Source organism: Mobula birostris, chromosome 5 (genome assembly GCF_030028105.1).
Source record: "Mobula birostris isolate sMobBir1 chromosome 5, sMobBir1.hap1, whole genome shotgun sequence".
Taxonomy (NCBI): domain Eukaryota; kingdom Metazoa; phylum Chordata; class Chondrichthyes; order Myliobatiformes; family Myliobatidae; genus Mobula; species Mobula birostris.
The window spans coordinates 62,415,050-62,436,308 of NC_092374.1; the positions used below are offsets into that span (position 1 = coordinate 62,415,050).

Here is a 21,259-nt window from a genome sequence, read left to right on the forward strand (position 1 = left end):
TTTGATGATAATCACTCTCAGAGGAACTTAAGTACTTGTGAGGTACTTAAGGTTAACAAAGATCACATGGGGAAAAAATAATGTATTTTGGATATTAGCCCAATAAATGACACAGTTTCATGGGAAACCAGATTAGGAAAATCAATTTGTTCAATGGATAAATGTTACTTTGCAGGCTAGTGAGATTGAAGATCTTTCTAGAGAAGAATTCTGCATGTTATTCATCTGTTGGCATTGTTAGGATTGTGGGATGGGGTAGATACATTAGATAAACATTCCTAGGCTGACAAGAATACTTGCCAGAAAGTTCAGAGTTGATATTCTCAATCACTGCCAAGTTCAGGTAAAATCAGAAAAAAAATTGTTTTCAACTTCAAAGCAATTATTTTTGGAGTTCGGGTCATAGAGCAAAATAGTACAGATGCATGCCCTTCAGCCCAGCAAGTCCATGCCAATCACTGTGCCCTCCCAACTAGCCCCAAAGGGGCATAGCCTCAAGATTCGAGGGAGTAGATTTAGGACAGAGATGAGGAGGAATTGCTTTTCCCAGAGGGTGGTGAATCTGAGGAATTCTCTGCCCAGTGGAGGCTACCTCAGTAAGTATATTTAAGACAAGGTTGGATAGATTTTTGTATAGTAGGGGAATTAAAGGTTATTGGGAAAAGGCAGGTGGCCATGGAGATGAGTCCATGGCCAGATCAGCCATGATCTTGTTGAATGGTGGAGCAGGCTTGACAGGCCAGATGGCCGACTCCTGCTCCTATTTCCTATGTTCTGATGTAATTTTTTGCATTTGGCCCATATCTCTTTATGTCCCACCCTCCATGTTCCTATCTTACTGCTTCTTAGTTATTGGAGACCAAAATAGGGGGTAGTAGATTTAGGGTGATTTAAAAGAGATCTAAGGAGCAACATTTTTTTTTACACAGAGTGATGAATATACTGTGTGGAATGAGCTACCAGAAGAGGTAACTGAGGTAGGTACAGTAGTACCTGAGATCCGGGAGGTTGTCATTCGTGAGCTATTGTTCACTGACAATGCAGCACTGACTTCCCCCTACTGAGTGCGCATGTGCCGGTCGTGCATGTAGCCTGGTACAGCCGTTCCGATCAGTATCCTTACTTTCTTCTTCTTACTTTTTAAGTTACGTTATTTTTTGTATTGTTTTTTCACGGTAACATGTCGAAGCTGCACCCTCTCTAACATGCTGGTAGAGAGAGCTTTATTTGGGTTTTTAGCACTGGAAATAGTTACATCCCGACACGCGGGACAGAAGCAAGGTCGCATTGTTCATTCCAGGGACCAGCTAATGCCGGCCGGTTTAGCAAGCAGAGCGGTGGACACCCCTGCTGAAATCTGGAGGAAAACACACAGAGGATGCAGAGGGGGATCACAAAGTTGAGGAAAGAGGACTGGGTCGAGACAACAGAGACTTATGGAGAAGAGGAGTTCGGTGGGTAATAAAATGGCACTAGCCAGGCGTCAGAGAACATTCCGGGAGTGCAGTGTTATGTGTTTCACTGGAACGGGGCTGCACGGGGACATTCCCGATCAAAACTTCTCCATGAACGGCTTCCAGACCGTTCCGGCTGACCAGAAGTGCACTGAGAGCGGTAAGCATAAAGGAGTTGGGTGCTTACTGTTCTGGTTAACAACAGATGGTGCAATTCGAGTCATATTACGATCGAGGAACGTGTTTGTAGACCGGATATTGAACTTTTTACTGTTGGACTTCGGCCACATTCCACCGAGATACAACACTAGGAGGCATGGGAGGTCGTTCCTGCCTGTTGCCATCGAACTTACAGCTCCTCCTGTGGAGGGTCAGGCACCCTGAGACAATAGACTGGTCCTGGACTTATTTTCCATCTGGCATAGTTTGCATTTTGTTGTTTGATTGTTTGTGGTTTTTGTATTGCTATATTTACGCTCTATTCTTGGTTGGTGCGGCTGTAACGAAACCCAATTTCCCTCGGGATTAATAAAGTATATCTACCTATCTATCTAGAAGGCCAACTGCAGCATCTCACTGACCACCTATCCCATGCCTGCAAGGAGTGTGGGCTGACCATCAGCTTGAAGAGCAATGTCATGGCCCAGGACACCAACTCCTCCCACCCATCACCATCGATGGTCCTACTCCTTCGCCTATCTTGGGTCAACCACCACAAACACTCCGTCCTTGATGTTGAGCTGAGCAACAGAATAGCCAAGGCTGCAGCTGTCATGGCTAGGCTGAACAAGAGAGTGTGGAGCAACAGGCATCTCACCACCAGTACCAAGCTATGTGTGTATCAGGCCTGTGTTCTTGGCACTCTCCTCTACAACAGTGAAGCCTGGACAATCTGTGCTAGCCAAAAGAAGAAACTGAATAGCCTTCACCTGCACGGCCTCAGCTGGATCCTGCACATACCTTGGCAGGACAGGGCCACTAATAAGGAGGTCTTACAATGTGCAGGCATCCTCAGCATGTTCGTCCTCCTCAGCCAGCGGTAGCTCAGATTAGGACATGTCAGACGAATGGGCTCTAGTAGAATCTCGAAAGACCTGCTGTAAGGGCAGCTGGCAGAGGCTGCACGCTCAGTTGGCCGTCCACAGCTTCACTTCAAGGACGTTTGAAAACAGGATCTGATTCTGGCCAACATTGCTGTGAACAACTGAGAAGACATAGCAGACGAGCGGGCCATCGGGAGTCTGGCAGTTTGAAAAGGTGTGCAAAGAGCAGAAAGTACCCACATCAACGAGCTAGCTGTTAAGAGAGCTTAATAGAAGGAGATTGCCATTCCAACCAGATGCCCAGCAGCCACATAACTGAAGAGAAATATTCATTAAAATCCACCAATCTCCTGTGGCTTAAGACATTGGCAGCCTTGCCTATCTTTAAGGGATAGGCTTTTTCTCTAGCCATCCTTTTACTCTTAATATAGACCCACTTGGGACTTCCCTTAGCCATACCTGCCAGATCCATCTCATATTCTCTCTCTCTGCCTTCCTAATTTCCATTTTAAGAATATTCTTAATCTTTTTATAGTCATCAGGGAATTCACTTAATCTCAACCTCCTAAACCCTGATATATTCTTCTGTCTTCTTGACTAATATCTCTCATCAGCCAAGTTTCCCTAAACTTGCCAGCTTTACCCTTTACCCTAACTAACAGGAATATACTGCTACTGGACACTTGCTATCACACTTGTGACTCATTCCTATCACTTCAAGCTAGCTCACTCATCTACTAAATCTTGTCTAGTTTCCCCAAAGTAAGCCCTGCTCCAGTTTAAGAACCTAATCTGTGGATTTGTCCTTCCCTTATCCATCACTATCTTAAAACTAATAGAATTGGTATCACTATAACCAAAGTCCCTGCCTACATATAGGCAAAGGCTAAAAAAGCAAGATTCGAGAGATAAGGACTACAAAGGGCTGGATGCGAGAGGTAGTGGAGTGGATATGGGATTGCTTCAGGTTGGTGGATTGGGCCACGTTTAAGGACTCAGAGGATCTGAATGAATATACCATGGTTGTCATGGACTTTATAAAAGCCCTAGATGAGTGCGTCCCCACAAAATCATTCAGTTCTCTCCAACCAGAAGCCCTGGATGAACTATAAAGCCACAATCTGCTGAGGTCCAGATCAGTGGCATTCAGGTTTGGCCACCAAGTAAGATACAAGAGGCTCAGGTACAATCTCCAGAAAGCCATCTCATGTGCCAAGTGGTAATCCCGGAACAAACTTGGATCACTGAAGGATGCTCAACAGCTTCGGAAAGGCTTGAATGCTATTACCTCTTACAAAGTCAAGCCAAGTGACGCAGGTGACAAGAAGGATTTGATCCCAGACAAGCTCAATACCTTCTATGATTGCTTTGTCAATCAATACCTGGAAGAGATTTCACAAACTCACAGAGTACCCGATGACCCTGTGATTTCAGTCTGAAGCCAACAAGAGAGCATCCTTCAGGAGGGTATACCCACGGAAAGCATCTGGATCAGATGGAGTACCAGGCCAAGTACTAAAGACCTGTGCTGACCAACTGGATGGAGTGTTCACTGAGATCTTCAATCTCTCACTCCTCCAGCCTGAGGTACTCACCTGCTTCACACAGGCTTCAGTTGTACTGGTGCTTAAGACGAATGTGGTGACTTGCCTCAGTGACAGTGAACCACTAGCCCTTTCACTGTGATGATGTGTTTTGAGAGGTTGGTCATGAAGCATATCAATTCCTGCCAGAGAAGCAACATGGATCCGCTCCAGTTTGCCTAGTGACACAACAGGTCCATAGTTGATGCATTTCATTGGCTCTTCACTCAACCCTGGAATATCTGGACAGCAAAGATGCATACATCAGGATGCTCTTTATCAACTACAGCCTGGAATTCAATACTATCATCCCTCAAAACTAATCAAGAACATCAAGATCTTGACCCAACACCTCCTTGTGTAATTGGATCCTCAATTTCCTCAGTTGCAGACACCAGTCAGTTCGGATTGGCAACAACATCTCTTCCACGATCTCCAGCAGTACAGGAGCACCACAAGGTTGTGGGCTTAGTCCCCTACTCTACTCTCCTTGTACTTATAACGGTGCTTAGCCACCCAGTTCCAATGCCATATTTACGTTTGCTGACAACATCACTATTGCTGGCCAAATCAAAGGTGGTGATGAAAGAGATTGAAAATCTGGCTGAGATGTTCCACAACAACAACACTCACTGTCAGCAAGACCAAGGAGCTGATTGTTGACTTCAGAAGAAGGAAGCCAAAGCTCCACGATGAGCCAATCCTCGTCGGCGGATCAGAGGTGGAGAGGGTGAGCGACTTTCAATTCCTTGGGGTTATCATGTCAGAGGATCTGGAAAGAAAGCACGGCAGCATCTCTACTTCCTTGGACATTTGTGAAGATTCGGCGCGACATCTAAAATTTCGACAAACTGTGCAGTAGAAAGTATATTGACTGGTTGCAACATGGTCTGGTATAGAAACGCCAATGCTCTTGAACAGAAAATCCTACAGAAAGTAATGGATACAGCCCAGTCCTTCACAGGTAAAGCTCTCCCCACTATTGAGTATATCTACAAAAAGCCCTGTCGCAGGAAAGCAGTGTCCATCGTCAAAGGCCCCCACCACCCAGGTCATGCTTTCTTCATCGCTGCTGCCATCAGGAAGGAGGTACAGGAGGTGCAGGAGCCTCAGGACTCACACCACCAGGTTCAGGAACAGTTGTTACCCCTCAACCATCAGGCTCTTGAACCAGAGGGGATAACTTCACTCACTCCATCACTGTTCCCACTGTTCCCACAAACTATGGACTCACTTCCAAGAACTCTTCGTCTCATGCTCTTGTCATTTATTACTTATTTATTATTATTATTATTTCTTTTCTTTTGAATTTGCACTGCGTATTGTCATTTGCTCATCGGTTGTTTGTCCATCCTGTTGGGCGTTATCTTTAATTAATTCTATTATATTTCTTGGATTTACTTTATACGCCTGGAAGAAAACAAATCTCAGGGTTGTATATGTTACTGTATATATGTAATCTGATAATCAATTTACTTTGAACTTTGCCTGTCAACTCATTTAGAAACCATAGAAACCATAGAAACTACAGCACAGAAACAGGCCTTTTGGCCCTTCTTGGCTATGCCGAACCATTTTCTGCCTAGTCCCACAGACCTGCACACGGACCATATCCCTCCATACACCTCCCATCCATGTATCTGTCCAATTTATTCTTAAATGTTAAAAAAGAACCCGCATTTACCACCTCGTCTGACAGCTCATTCCATACTCCCACCACTCTCTGTGTGAAGAAGCCCCCTCTAATGTTCCCTTTAAACTTTCTCCCCCCTCACCCTAAACCCATGTCCTCTGGTTTTTTTCTCCCCTTGCCTCAGTGGAAAAAGCCTGCTTGCATTCACTCTATCTATACCCTTCATAATTTTATATACCTCTATCAAATCTCCCCTCATTCTTCTACGCTCCAGGGAATAAAGTCCTAACCTATTCAACCTTTCTCTGTAACTGAGTTTCTCAAGTCTCAGCAACATCCTTGTAAACCTTCTTTGCACTCTTTCAACCTTATTAATACCCTTCCTGTAATTTGGTGACCAAAACTGAACACAATACTCCAGATTCGGCCTCACCAATGCCTTATACAACCTCATCATAACATTCCAGCTCTTATACTCAATACTTTGATTAATAAAGGCCAATGTACCAAAAGCTGTCTTTACAACCCTATCTACCTGTGATGCTACTTTTAGGGAATTTTGTATCTGTATTCCCAGATCCCTCTGTTCCACTGCACTCCTCAGTGCCTTACCATTAACCCTGTATGTTCTACCTTGGTTTGTCCTTCCAACATGCAATACCTCACACTTGTCTGTATTAAACTCCATCTGCCATTTTTCAGCCCATTTTTTCAGCTGGTCCAAGTCCCTCTGCAGGCTCTGAAAACCTTCCTCACTGTCTACTACACCTCCAATCTTTGTATCATCAGCAAAATTGCTGATCCAATTTATCACATTATCATCCAGATCATTGATATAGATGACAAATAACAATGGACCCAGCACTGATCCCTGTGGCACACCACTAGTCACAGGCCTCCACTCAGAGAAGCAATTCTCTACTACCACTCTTTGGCTTCTTCCATTGAGCCAATGTCTAATCCAATTTACCACCTCTCCATGTATACCTAGCGACTGAATTTTCCTAACTAACCTCCCATGCGGGACCTTGTCAAAGGCCTTACTGAAATCCATGTAGACAATATCCACTGCCTTCCCTTCATCCACTTTCCTGGTAACCTCCTCGAAAAACTCCAATAGATTGGTCAAACATGACCTACCACACACAAAGCCATGTTGACTCTCCCTAATAAGTCCCTGTCTATCCATTTATTTCCCCTGCCTTGTTCTCTAAGAGGAGGTCCAATACTGGATCTTCTCAAGTAGGCCGCTCTTAGTATTGAGGCAAAAATGTTTCTCCTTCAAAATATCTAGGCCTCCATCTTTGGACAAAGGTATTCAATAAAATCCTGTTGTTACATCTGGATGCAGTACAGTTGATTTTCAGCAAGCAAAAAGTAATTGCTTCACTAACCAACAACAACACATTGTTCACTGGACTTACCAATGCATTTTGGCTCTCTCCCATCCCATATCATGTTGGCTAGACAAGTCAGCTTTGACCTGCCTTCCATTATATAGCCCTTTTTACAGGTCACATGGCAGGCGGTTTTGTAAGACAGGACATGGGTTGAGCAGTTTATAAATCCATGTTCAGGAGTGCGTAATCTTGGACAGGTTCGAACTGTACAAAAAGGGAGAAAATGTCAATAAACTCAGATCTATTTGAAAACATAAACTACAATAATGGGAATTATTTTAAAGAGGCACAATTTCTGGTCTCTCACTCTCTCTTTCTCTCATCGGTGGGGGAGGGTTTGCGGCTGATTCTCGAGTTGGAGAACTCGAGAAAAGCCAGGGAACAGGCTTTAATCAGCAAGTTGTTTTGTTTTTGTCTCCCTTCTAGCAGAGTGACACCTCTCTGTCCCTTTATTAGGGAGAAAGAGAACCTGTGGCATGTCGAATTGCCGGGTGAACGGTTAGTTTTTGTTGTAACACAGATCATGGCCTCTCCTGAGGGCTTTGCTATTGCTCGCTTGGTGGGTGGAGGGTGCTGAAATGAGTTGGGGGGGGGTGCGGGTTGATGCTTTGCTGCTTCTTGTAATTGGGAGGGGCTTTGGGGTCCTAATGTTTTTACTGCTACTCATTCTTTGGGGTTCCCTTCTGTTTCCGTGGATGTCTGTGATGAGCAAGAATTTCAGGTATATTGAATACATTCTCTGGTATTAAATGGAACTATAGAACTACTGAGTTTTTGATATATTTGGGGTAGAAACTTGTTAAGAACAGGGGTCGGTATTAGACTGATTGCTCTTACGTTCAGTGCCTGATATTTGTTTCCATTGATTGCAATGAGACCAAAAAATAATCATGAGCTTTATATAACAAGGGGTCCATCCATTTCAATCTGTCGTGTCCCTCAGTCCAAGATGAATTTTTTCTTTTCTTTTTGAACTACTTTGAATAAAAAAAACTTTATTCTATGGTGTCTTTAATGACTCGGGGACAGTTGAGTCCTTTCTCAGAGCATCACTGTTGAAATATAAAGAATGCCCCCGCCAATTTATACACAGCAAACACCCATGGACAACAATACAAACATGAATGGATAGCGTGTTTTAATGAATCATATTTAGTTTGCCGTTCAAAATCCTGTCATAACATAATTTTTAGCCACCCGAGAAGTCCAAAACTTTAATTTGTAAACTGAATTAGAGCTCTCCAACAGTGCTGCACTTTCTAAGCATTGCAGCCATGTGATCATCCTGTTATTTGTCTGTTTGACGCCTTCTACTTCAGAAATGATAATACTATACTCTGAGCCAGGACTGACAAAATACAGTGTCTCAACACGCATCCTCAGAAACACTGGTTATGTTTCAGCAGAGTTTTATGCCCTGGAAACATCAAATCTTAAAGGGAGAAGGCAGGCGAATGGGGTTGAGAGGGATAATAAATTAGCCGTGATGAAATGGTAGAGCAGACTCAATGGGCTAAATAGCCTAATTTTGCTCCTATGTCTTATGGTTTCATGATCAATTCCAGGCAACACACTTCAGGATCAGTGGCAAGGATTTGGTGCTGATGAAGAGATTGACTAGTTTGTTACTTGGGAAGAAATTGTACTGAGAAGCTAGTAGAATTACTCTCCTCAGAGACAGCTGAGGGAAAATTAAAACTAAATGTTCAGAATTGTGAAGGTGGGGGGAGGGGGGGTCATAGAGTTGATGGGAAGAATTGTTTCCACTGGGAGAAGAATGAGTAACCATAAGACACAAGTTCAGGAAAGAACCAGGGAAGTCTGAGGGTGGGGAATAAAATTTCAGGTTGTTGAAATTTCAAATGTTCTGTTTGAAAAGGAGGGGAAGCTGATTCAAAAGGGATTTTCAAAAGAGAGATGGTTCTAACTTGGAAACAGGGCTGGTGACTAGACTGGCTGCTTTTTCAAAGTGACAGCACAACACAATGGGCCCAATGGTCTCCTTCTGTGTGTCATGTCATCAAGGAATTGGATTTTCAGGGTTGGAATGCAAACTACTCCTCCACTGTAGTCCAGTATTGGAGGGTTGCCACGAACTGTCTGAGGTACATTTAAAACAAGATATCTGGGGGGGGGGGCGGACGCCCGGCGCTCGGCCCGGGGCCGTGGTCGAGTGGTCGGTGACTTGGCCGGCTCCCCCACCAGACTAGTCTGGTGAGGGGGGTGTGAGAACACCCAGCAGGACTGAAAAAACAAGACCTGACAAAGGGTGGATGAGCTCCTTGTGAGTCAACAGCCATCTTCTGTGGAAGAGATTAAAGCCTCATCACATATCTACGAATTGTATGCTATGCACTTAGTTAGAAGAGACATGATGAACTTGGACGCTGCACTGTGTGCCTGGACCTGCCCAAGGCCTCCACCTAAGGAAAGACCGAACTCGAAGAAGCGGCTGCAGCTGGAGGCCGACACGGCCTCGGGCTTGAGTTCGGCGGGGGCGGTGGCGGGCGGTGCCAAGGCGGCCAGCGAGAACAAACTGGAGGAGAGGCTGTACTCGGTGCTGTCGCAAGATCGAAGAAGATGGAGGTGCATAGCCGCCAACCCTGGATTCTGGACGGCACCCACTGACTGACTGATCCTGTAGTTTATATAATTATTCCAATCGTGCAAGTAATGTAACTGAAATGCTAAAGCGTAGTAATAAGTTGAAAGGATCCAAATGTAATGTTATTGAAATAGTTACCTCTGCATTTGGTATCTGAACCTGACCACTGGCCATTAGATTGACACAGGCGAACATGGGTACCCACGACTTCAAAGCCCAGCTTGCACCGAATTCCACATGCAGAATTGTAGCGGTTATTGCACGTGTTCTGTATGAAGTAACCATTTCGAGGTGGCTGCAACGCTGGGCACTGGACCACTGGGTATCAACACAAAAGATAAGTTAACACATCAGCTCATAAACTGGTAGTTAAACGCTGCTTCATGCAACACATTACATCTCCCATTGTTGGTCAAACTAAGGTTAACTAAGTTCACTCATCCCCTGCTGGTTAGCATTTCATAATGCATTGTTAATGTGGATTGATTCCTGGATTGTTATGAAAACGCTAGAGAAATTAGTTAAGGTAAAGCTAGACAATTTCTAGCACCACACACAAAATGCTGGAGGAACTCAGGAGGTCAGGCAGCAACTATGGTAAAAAGTACAGACGACGTTTTGGGCCAAAACCCTTCAACAGGACTCTCTTGTTTGTGACTAGACAATTTCTGTTTGGATCCATATTCATGTTTACATCCAGATAATAAACAGCTTTTTGACTGCTTTAAATAACTGATTGGCTAATACTGTACAATGGATCCTGGTTAATTAGGACTAATGGGGATCAATGCATTTTGGCTCAGTTAACTGAAGTTTCACGGAAATTGTTATGAAGGTATAAAAAGGGTGAACTACTGTTTAACTGAGTAACAAATTGTGTATTTAACAGAAAAATAGGAAAAAATACAACACTAGCAATACTACTACAGTACTATAAAACTGGGTATTAGTTTGCAAAGTTTATTGATGGAGGAGTTAATTCAGTGTACGCTGCTATGTTCTTTTGATTGACTGTAAATGAACAAAATCGGAGAAAACACCAAGTGCAGATAATTGATCCATTGCTTTTTTTGATCCTGATAGGGTTATGTGTTTGTAGCCAAGGGAACCATTCAGTGTTCTATAATAAAAAAAAGGCCTGTTTCATCGGCATTGTAGATATCATCAGCACAAAATTTTTGAGGCATCTTGGGGAATTTTGTAGATTTCCATGTTTCTGCTCTTACAGCATTTGCACTACCTTTCTCACCATGTGCTTTCTTGAATTAATGAGGTGCCTACATTTCCACTGAGACAACCAACCATATATTGCTTTAAAATCTTTGTGTTGAGTTTCCTAGCCAGATCCTCTGACTTGTTCTTTTCAAACATGGGTCCACTGATGCTCACACCTCGTCCAGTTACAATGGCAAGCAAATGACCCAGGTCATCTTCAGCATGTAGATCCTTTTGTTTTTGGGAAGTTTCCTGTTGTTCCGTCACCCATTCTTCTCCTAGCTTATCTTGCAGATGTATCAAGAATGCAATTGTGGTTTCCGGCATTCCGGTTTTCTCTGCCAGCTGATGGTGATTGGTGTTAGGTGGACAGCTTTTAATTTGGCCCAGTAGGGTAATTTTTTTGGCTGGGGTTAAATCTTGTTGTGGCATCTTGGCATGGGTTTTAATTTTTTTTAAGTTAAAATTTAAAATGAAAAGAAGTCAGAATTATCAAAACTCATTGCTCTTTGAATTGGCATCCATCACCCCAAACAGATCACATAACACAAGCACACACAACTGATTCTAGTTACAAAACTGTTCAGCAAATGTCTCCTATCCCAATTGAACAGCATGGTGTCCAAAATAAACAAAGGGAGTCCTGGCTCTTTTCCCGATTAATTTTCGTTCTTTAAGAGTTGTCCCAAGTAAGTGGCTGCCCCGGTTTACCGATGCCACAATTAACTGGAATCCACGATATATATGATAGAGAACAGGATCATCTGTGTTTTAAAATACAATATTGTACTGTCAAGGTTGTCACCTGTGGTTTAATACATTCCTGGAGATTTCACCTTGTGACCTCTTCCCTCCAACTTCCTCACACACTCACATGATCCACTGGTTTATCCTTCCCATAGATATCCAATAGCCAATTCAAACAAATTAACTTTGATAGTTGGTGCAACCGTCTTTTTTAACTTGTACTTCTTCAGGGGAGGAGACAGTCAAGTTGCTACCAATCCAACTCACACACATGGTTTCTCTGCGCCATAGTCTCTCGTGCCTATCAGCTCCAAACAACTCATTTTCCCCCAACACCCGTCGACCTACTCATGGGAAAACTTACGGTTACCAACCCACTTCATCAGAATATGGAGTTGAAAATGAACCCAACATAATCACAGGGAGAGCAAGCAGGCCCCACACAGAACAGCAATGTGGGTTGAACCCATATAACCGGAGCTATGCTTTTTGTGCCTTTGTGCCACAGGTTAAAAATATTTCTATCACTCATCAATCAAACTCATCAAAGGAAATGAAATAAAGGCCCGATGTTCTAAAGTTGTGGCAATATTTTTCCCTCCAGGTGTATCTGACAGCAGAGTTCCAAGAGTAGATTTCCAGGAGACTGCCAAGACAACCCTGGCAACCTTGGATCCAAAGTATGGGAATTTCTGGATACTGTGGTAGCTGTTCTTATAGTAAGTTTCGGTCCACGTCCTCCCCATGACCCACCTTGACACACCTGCCCTACGAGCCTGTATCCTTCCTCGCAGATGCAGTCCTCGATTGAGGTGCTCCCTGGTCGGGAGGTCTGGTGCTCGCCAGGGCACTTGAAACAGGTGCTAATGCCTCCAGGCTTTCCTTCCGGCTTGAAGGTCCCAGGTGGACACACTGGAGTAAAGAAAAACAGATTGGAAATATTAATTACTTTAATTATAAACCACACATTTACAAAACAATTCCTTCCAGATTTTGTTAGCTTAGGCAGTCGGAATCCTTGCCCTGTTTTCATTGTTAACAGCTGTTTTTATTATTAAATGCAAGAAAAGGAATTAGCGTGCAATTGATGCTTCTCCAGACATTTCTCCAAGGAAAACGGATTGAAAAGGTTTCAGCAAATGTGCATTTATTTCACCTTTATTAAGGAATGTTTATTAGAGGAAAATTGGCCCACAACTGGCGGCAAAACTATCAGCACTCACAGTCATTAAACTGTGAAGCTGACAGCAAACTCCAAATTTCAGTGCATACATACTTAGCACAGTAACCTCTGGCAGCGATTCAGCACTCCTTCACAGTCTGCACTGTTTTATAGTGCAGGCAGGGGAAAACTGTGTCTGCAGAGAAGTTCAGGTATTTAAAATCTATTCCTGTCATAAATTATCCTGAAAATTTTATGTCTAGAGGTGTGAGTGAACTTTTACATTGTGTACTTAGCTGAAATTTCACTTTAACAAATTTATGCAAGAATAACTTAATGTTACCATATTACAATGTTCTCATAAATGTTTCAAAGTAAATGGAATTTTAAATAACGAAAATGAACATATTCTTAAAAGAATATGGTTTTCTTTTCTACCTTAATTTTGAAAAATTCTAATCTTTTCCTTATATGTTTAAAATATTAGGTAAAAATTGTGTCTTTTCTTCCTGGTTTACAGACCATGAGAAATCTTTAATGAAGATGCAAGTTTACACCACGAATAACTTTAGACCATTGTGGAGATTTTCCTAAATGTCATTTCAGAATCAGAATCAGAATCAGGTTTAACACCACTGGCATATGCTGTGAAATTTATTGTCTTTGGAGCCATGGTACAACGCAATACATAATAATAGAGAAAAAATGTGAACTGCAGTAAGATTATACAGTATATGTTAAATAGTTAAATTAAATAAGTAATGCAAAAAAAGGAGTGAGGTAGTGTTTAGTGTTCATGGGTTCAATGTCCATTCAGAAATTGGATGGCGGAGGGAAAGAAACTGTTCCTGAATTGTTGAGTGTGTCCCTTCACGCTTCTCTACCTCCTTCCTGACGGTACCAATGAGAACAAGGTATGACCTGGGTGATGGGGGTCCTTAGTGATGGATGCCAACTTTCTGAGGCATTGCTCCTTGAAGATGTCCTGGATAGTATGGAGGCTGGTGCTCATGATGGAGCTGACTAAGTTTGCAACTCTCGGCAGCTTACTTCAATCCTACGCAGTAGCCCTCCACCATCCCCTCCCTGTACCAGACGGCGATGCAGTCAGTTAGAATGCTCCCACAGTACATCTGTAGAGGTTTGCGAGTGTTTTTGGTGACAAACCAAATCTAATGAAATATAGACACTGTCATGCGTTCTTTGTAGCTGCACCTATGTGTTGGGTTCACGTTAGATCCTCAGAAATATTGACACCCAGGAACTTGAAATTGCTCAATCTTTCCACTCATGATCCCTCTACGAACACTGGTGTGTACCTTGCCCTTTCTGAAGTCCACAATCAGTACTTTGGTCTTACTGACTTTGAGTGCAAGGTTGTTGCTGCGACAGCACTCAACTAGCTGATACATCTTGCTCCTGTACGCCCTCTCATCACCATCTGAGACTCTACCAACAATGGTTGTATCATCAGCAAATTTATAGATGGAACTTGAGCTGTGCCTAGCCACACTGTCGTGGGTGTTGAGGGAGTAGAGCAGTGGGCTAAGCACACAATCCTGAGGTGCGCCAGTGTTAATCATCAGTGAGGAGGAGATATTATTTCCAATCCGCACAGATTGTGGTCTTCTGGTTAGGAAGCCGAGGATCTAGTTGCAAAGGGAGGTACCGAGGCCCAGGTTCTGGCACTTTTCAATTAGAACTGTCGGAATGATAGTGTTAAATGCTGAGCTGTAGTCAATAAACAGCATCCTGGCACAGATATTTGTATTGTCCAGGTGACCCAAGACTGTGTGAGGAGCCAATGAGATCACATCTGCCATAGACCTATTGTGGCAATAGGCAAATTGCAGTGGGTGCCGGTCCTTGCTGAGACAGGAGTTAATTCTAGCCATATCCACTACTGAATACAGAATTCAAGCCATTGAAGAGAAAATAGGTAGTTTCAAACTGAACACCGTTGTCTTTGATACTAACAGCAAGAAAATTAAAAGGGTGGCATAGTGGTGCATCATTTGGTCCTGGTGTCTCTTCGTACCAGCAACCCAGGTATGATTCAGCCTTTTGGAGCTCTCTTTGCGGAGGTTGCACATTCTGTAGAGATAGCATGAGCTTCTCCTGTTTTGCTCCTATATCTCCAAGATGAGCTGGTTGATAGTGTGATTGACTACTGTAAATTATCTCTGCTGTAGGTGACTAAGAGGAGAATTAACTATAGATAAATAAGTGAGGGAATGAATGTGACTGATGGCTTTGCTCTGACTCACTGGGCAAAGTGGCCTCCCTCCATCTTATAAGGAAATACGTGTTTAAGCATTTTATTGGGATTCCCAATGATTCAGGTTGGGGAATGCTATGTGCAGCCAAGAATCCTATAATATGGCTTTCCTGTACCAGTGAACCGCTGCTTCACGTGGAAAATCACAGACAACAATTGGAAACTGAATCACAGTTACTTGGACCAGAAAACTTAACTCATAAGTATAAGTATACAAAATACCAACTTAGTACTTATTTCACCTTTGTACACAATGTAAGTTGCAGTTCAATGTTCTGGCACTCACACTTCTGAGTCAGAGGGTTGTGGGTTCAATTCCTTCTTCAGAAACTTGAAAGTGTAATATATCCAGGTTGACAATATAATGCAGTACTAATGAAGTGCTACAATATCAGAGCCATTGACACTTGGAAGAGAAGTTAAACTGAAAATCTCTCCAGGGTGGATTTCAGAAGAAGCAAGCCATTACTTTGAAGAGGTCCTTGTCAATATTTATTCTCTCTACTGTGTTCAGATTGGTTGCTCCGATTTTTAAGGACAGCAAGAATAAAATAAAATAAAACATGATATACACATGCAAATCCATTCTTTACTCCAGTAAGTTGCAAACTGTGCTGTAATTTTTCCTTTTGGCTATATTCCTTCAAATAATTTTGATTGCTAAGCATTTAGACAAAGTTGCACAGGACATTTACCAATAACCACTTTCTTCTGATTCATTCTGGAAAATCACTTATATCTGATTTAAGAGATCTGGTCCAATTAACTCCATATCATATTATGCTGATGATTGCTTCAAATTGTTTGACTTCAATAACAAATGCTCAAAAACAACATATTTTCCCAATGTCCCATTCAAGTGATGATCTGCTAAACCATAGTGTTCTGCACCGAAAATAGTCACATGTTGATCAAACCTGCTGCTTAATTGGTTCCAGACCAATTTCATAAGAATGCTTGTGCCACCCTTTTAAGTTTGAACCTAATCTTGGCCCGTACAAGCATGTTTGTTCTGTTGTGTTCAATGAAAGAAAGCTAAGCATGGTTTGAATATCTTGGCTGACTTTTCTTTGCTCAAAAGGCTTTGTTTTCACTTCCATTCAGCTTGCATCCCAGATGGCAAAGCAGTCCAAGATATCCTGGAGATATTTTGCAATCACTACTGTTGTCAATTTTGAAGAACTATATTTTCAGTTTTCTCCAGTCCTGCTGAAGGGTCTTGGCCTGAAATGTCGACTGTACTCATTTTTCCATAGGTGCTGCCTGGCCTGCTGAGTTCCTCCAGCATTTTGTGTGTGTTGCTCGGATTTCCAGCATCTGCAGATTTTCTTTTGTTTGCTAATTATGGATGTTTGGCAGAGTTTTATTATGGCTCCAAATTAGGTTAGTGGGTGGGTAGATTCCACTTTTGCCTCTGAGGCAGATGGTTGCAGATTCAAGACTGACTCTACGTAAGAGTTTTATATAATAAGGGAATCAAGGAATATAGGGTTAATGCTGGAAGGTGATGCAATGGTGAAAGATAAGCTATAATTTTACTTGGCTTTGGAGCACTGTCAACAGCAAAACATAAATCAGTCTGCTGATTACCGATTACAGTTCAGCATTCAACACCACCTTCCTCTTAACACTGATCAACAAGCTTCAAAGCATGACCCCCAGTACCTCCCCTGGAACTGGATCCTTGACTTCCTTAATAGGAGACGCCTGTCAGCATGGGTCTGTAATAACATCTCCTCCTCACCTCCTATCAACTCTGGTGTACCTCAAGGATGTGTGCTTAGCTCACTGCTCTACTCCCACTACATTCAAAACTGTGTGTCTAGACACATCTATAAATTTGCAGTTGACACCATTGTTGTTGGCAGAACCTCAGATGTTGACGAGGAGGCATAGAGGAGTGAGGTAGTTCAAGGGGGGTTAGCGGCTTGGGGTTTTGCTCTTGTTGCTGTTTGCATGATTTGTTTGTTTGTTTTTTGTCCGAGGGAGTGGAGTTTGGGGTTTGGGGTTGTTCTCGTTGCAATTCGCACGATTTTTATTTTGCGCATGGGAGGGTGGGGGTGTTGATGTTCTTGTTGCCATTAGTGCGATTCTTTTGTGCGTGTGGGTTGACGTTTTTCTTTGAACAGCTTCCACAGTTTTCTTTGTCGCATGGCCATCTGGAGAAGATGAATCTCAGATTTATATACTGCATGCATACTTTGATAATATATGCACCTTCAAACTTGAACCTTGCAGATGAGCTGGTTGTGTGGTGTTATGTGGACTTCAGGAAGGGGAAGTCAGGAGAGCACACACTTGTCCTCACTGAGGGGGTGAGCAGCTTCAAGTTTCTGAGCGTTAAAATCTCAGAGGATCTCTCCTGGGCCCAACACATTGATGCAATAATGAAGCTTTACTCCATTAAGCATTTGAAGAGGTTTGTAACATCAACAAAAACTCCTGCAAGTTTCTACAGATATATGGTGAATAACATTCTGACTGGTTGCATGGCAGCCTGGTTTGGAGCTTCCAATGCACAGGATCACAAACGGGGGGAGAGGGTTGTAAGCCCAGCTGGTTCCATCTATGGCACAGCCCACCCCACTTTAGGACATCTTCAAGATGCAGTGTCTCAGAAAAGCAGCGTCCATCATTAAAGACCCTCACCATCTGGGACATGCCTTCTTACTACCTTCAGGAAGGAGGTACAGGAGCTTGAAGACTCACGCTTAGCATTATAAGAACACATCACCTTCATGATCAGACTTTTCAACAGTCCATAACCCATGGATACTACGTTGTTATTCATCTTCCATTTTTATAACTTACAGTAGCTTTTATAGCTTGCACTTGTACTGCTGCAAAACAATTAATTCCATGACATATGTCAGTGATAATAAACCTAATTCTGATTCCGATTGGTGAAGGGGCCACAAAGGGCTAGTGACTACTTTTGCCTCCAATTTTTATTATGTCCTTACAAGAGCATGTATTACTGAGAGAGTCTGCACATTCACAAGTGTTGTCTTTCAGATGGTTCCTTGTTTCTTTCTGGCAAGTAATAAAGACTGCATGACATACGTAGCTTCAAAACAGAAGTGTCCTGTCTTCTAACTGATATTTATACTCAATAAATCAAAAAAACTTGGGAGTTGTCACACAAGTGCTGGCGGGAACTGGCCAATGCAAACTGACATTTCAAAAGTACTTCATTAGCTGGAAAACACTTTGGGAGAACAGGAAAATCTGTTGGATTTAGCTTCGGAGTTCAGGTAGAAATTGAATGTTTCAGGAAAACTCCATGGTGCAATTTCTCATAGATGAAACAGTGCAGTACTTTTGAGGTACACACTGGAATAGGTCCTCAAGCTACCAAATAGAACCTCTCTGAAAAGAAGGAAGGAAAATCAGTAGGAATGTCTATACAGCTGCAATGGAAATTTGCATCAGAATGAACAAATTCACCTCAAAAATCCCACATAGAATTGATATAATTGGGTACTCCTACCACCAATCAACCCCTTAATTGAGTCAGGTATATCTTATGTCATTTTTTATTATGTAATCCTCTCAGCCCCCTTTGCTACACTGTCATTGCTTATATCAGGAGATAGTCTACAGGACTGAAGGCTATTATTTCATCTCCTCTAATCGTGTCTCAGCTCCAACTCAGCAGTTACTGAGGAGATGTCATTTTATTGTCAATAATTGCTAAGATTAATGACATCCCCAAGTCACAAAAGGTCTGTGGAATATACAGAGTATAGTTAGTTATCGCAACAGACACCATGGCAACATATAAGAACATAAAAGATGTGTTGTTTAAGGAAATGTTCAGAGGAATATGGGACAGCACAAGCCCAAATGATAATAGCCTCTAGGTTATCATAATTACAGATTGTTTTCAATTACTGGTCTTCTAAAATTTCTACTCTCCATTCTTTGCAAAATTGGGGAACTACTTTTGGTTGACACTAATTCCTTGTACATGTATCACTGTAGCAGGAATGATTGGCGGATCGGGGAGGGATGACAAATACAAAAACTGAAATAGGAAGCAGAGTTACATTGAAGAAGTTCCAAGCCTTGTTATTTTTCCTGATGGGGGGCTCCTTCCAGTTAGACAGAGACGTAATGTAAAGATTTTTACTCCTCATGTATGTGAAGGATGTAAAAAATAAACTCAATTCAATTCAATTCCTGTATTCATCTTCATTCCAATATTAGAACATAGATTCGTTAAACCTACAATCCTACTGTTTGGTTTCAATTTGATTCCAAATGTTGCTGAATATTTATGCTTGGAGTGCAGGCAGAATAGTAGTGTTCAGTCTGTAGCTTGGGACACAGAATAATAACCATTCTTCTACATTACAGAATAGATACACAGTGGTAAAGTGGAAGCCAGAGTTCTGGAAATACGACCCAGAGACATAAATCTGATTTCCACTATTATGGCAAAGGAATTTTGTCTTCTAAAAATACCTTTTCTTAGTAACGGTAAAAGACAGATCATAAAAATATGCTTCATTATGTCCTTCAGGGCTGTAATCTGCTGTTCTTACCTCATCTGGCCTGCATGCAAATCCTTACCTATTAATATGACCTAAGAACTGATTGTGGTCTTCAGAAAGGGTGAAACAAGGAACACATACCAATCCTCATAGAGGGATCAGAAATGGAGAGAGTGAGCAATTTCAAGTTTCTGGATGTCAGTATCTCTGTGGATCTAACCTGGACCCAACATATAGGTGCGGCTACAAAGAAGGCACGACAGGGGCTATATTCCTTTAGGAGTTTGAGGAGGTTTGGTGTGCTACCTAAAACACCAGAAAATTTCTACAGATGTATTGCGGAGAGCACTCTAACTGGCAGCATCACTGTCTGGTATCCGGGGTGGGGGAAGGGGTGCCACTGCACAGGATCAAAGTAAGCTCCAGAAAGTTGTAAACTAGTCTCCGTAGTATGCAGAACATCTTCAAGGAGCGATGCCTCTAAAAGGCAGCATCCGTCATTAAAGACCCATCACCCAGCACATGCCCTCTTCTCACTGCTACCATCAGGAAGGAGGTACAGAAGCCTGAAGGCACCCACTCAATGATTCAGGAACAGCATCTTCCCCCCTTCCCCCCACCGCTGCCATCAGTTTTCTGAATTGATATTGAACCAATGAACAATACCTCACTACTTTTTTATTTCTATTTTTGCACTAATTTTATTTAACTACTTAATATACATACACTTACTGTAATTCACAGATTTTTTCTTTTCTATTATTATGTATTGCATTGTACTGCTGCTGCGCAGTTAACAAGTGTCACAACATTTGCTGACAATATTAAACCTGATTCTGATTCTGATTGTTAACAGCTTTCTTGAGTTGGGGTTATGATGGTTGGGGAATAAACGTCAGCATTGCCAGTGACATCCAGATCCCGTGAATACCTAAAAATTTTACAATGGAGAAGGCTGCCAGTCTGTTGAGGGAACTCAGGCTGACACAATCCATTCAGCTTTATTTGTTTATTTTGTTTAGAGGTACAGTGCGGAACAGGCCTTCTGACCCAGCAAGCCGCCTACTTAACTCTAGTTTAATCACAGAATAACTTTCAATGATCAATTAACCAACTAGCTGGTACGTCATCAGACTGCAGAAGGAAACCCCAGCATCCGGAGGAAACCCTTGTACTCACACTCCAAACTTCAATGCCTGGAGCTGTAGTAATGTTGCACCAACTGCTACACTACCATTATTGACCTGCTCTTTCTGCAGTTATTTTCTCCCTCAATTCATTTCTCAAATTCACAACCAATATTTCCCCACACTAAACAGTGGATTTGTGATAACTTATTCTCAATCCATCTGCCAATTGAAACAGTTTCACATTTGCTTTGTCTAAACTACTGGCGATTTTTACTTCTATCAAGTCATATCCAAACTTACCCTAATCAGAGGAGAATACTGACTTTTCTAGTTCATCCATATAATTGAACTTCCTTACCTCCAAACCTATTCCACAATTTTTTTTCTGAATACCCCCTGCAAAGTTCACATCAATCCTATAATGAACTGAACACAACTGAACATAATACTCCAGTCAAAGCCTTTTACAGAAGTTCGACGTAAGCTCTGAGTTTATTACTGGATGGCCCTGAT

General features: G+C 42.3%; 1 protein-coding gene across 1 annotated transcript in view; it reads right to left on the reverse strand.

The window, feature by feature from the left end:
• svep1 (sushi, von Willebrand factor type A, EGF and pentraxin domain containing 1) overlaps nt 1-21,259 on the reverse strand; it is a 264,755-nt gene that overhangs the window by 167,738 nt on the left and 75,758 nt on the right. Inside the window, exons 4-6 of the mRNA XM_072258150.1 lie at nt 12,434-12,592; nt 9,857-10,036; nt 7,138-7,317 (exon numbers count right to left, since the gene is read on the reverse strand). Coding sequence (XP_072114251.1) covers nt 7,138-7,317; nt 9,857-10,036; nt 12,434-12,592 — 519 coding nt within the window. The remainder of the gene's footprint in view (nt 1-7,137; nt 7,318-9,856; nt 10,037-12,433; nt 12,593-21,259) is intronic.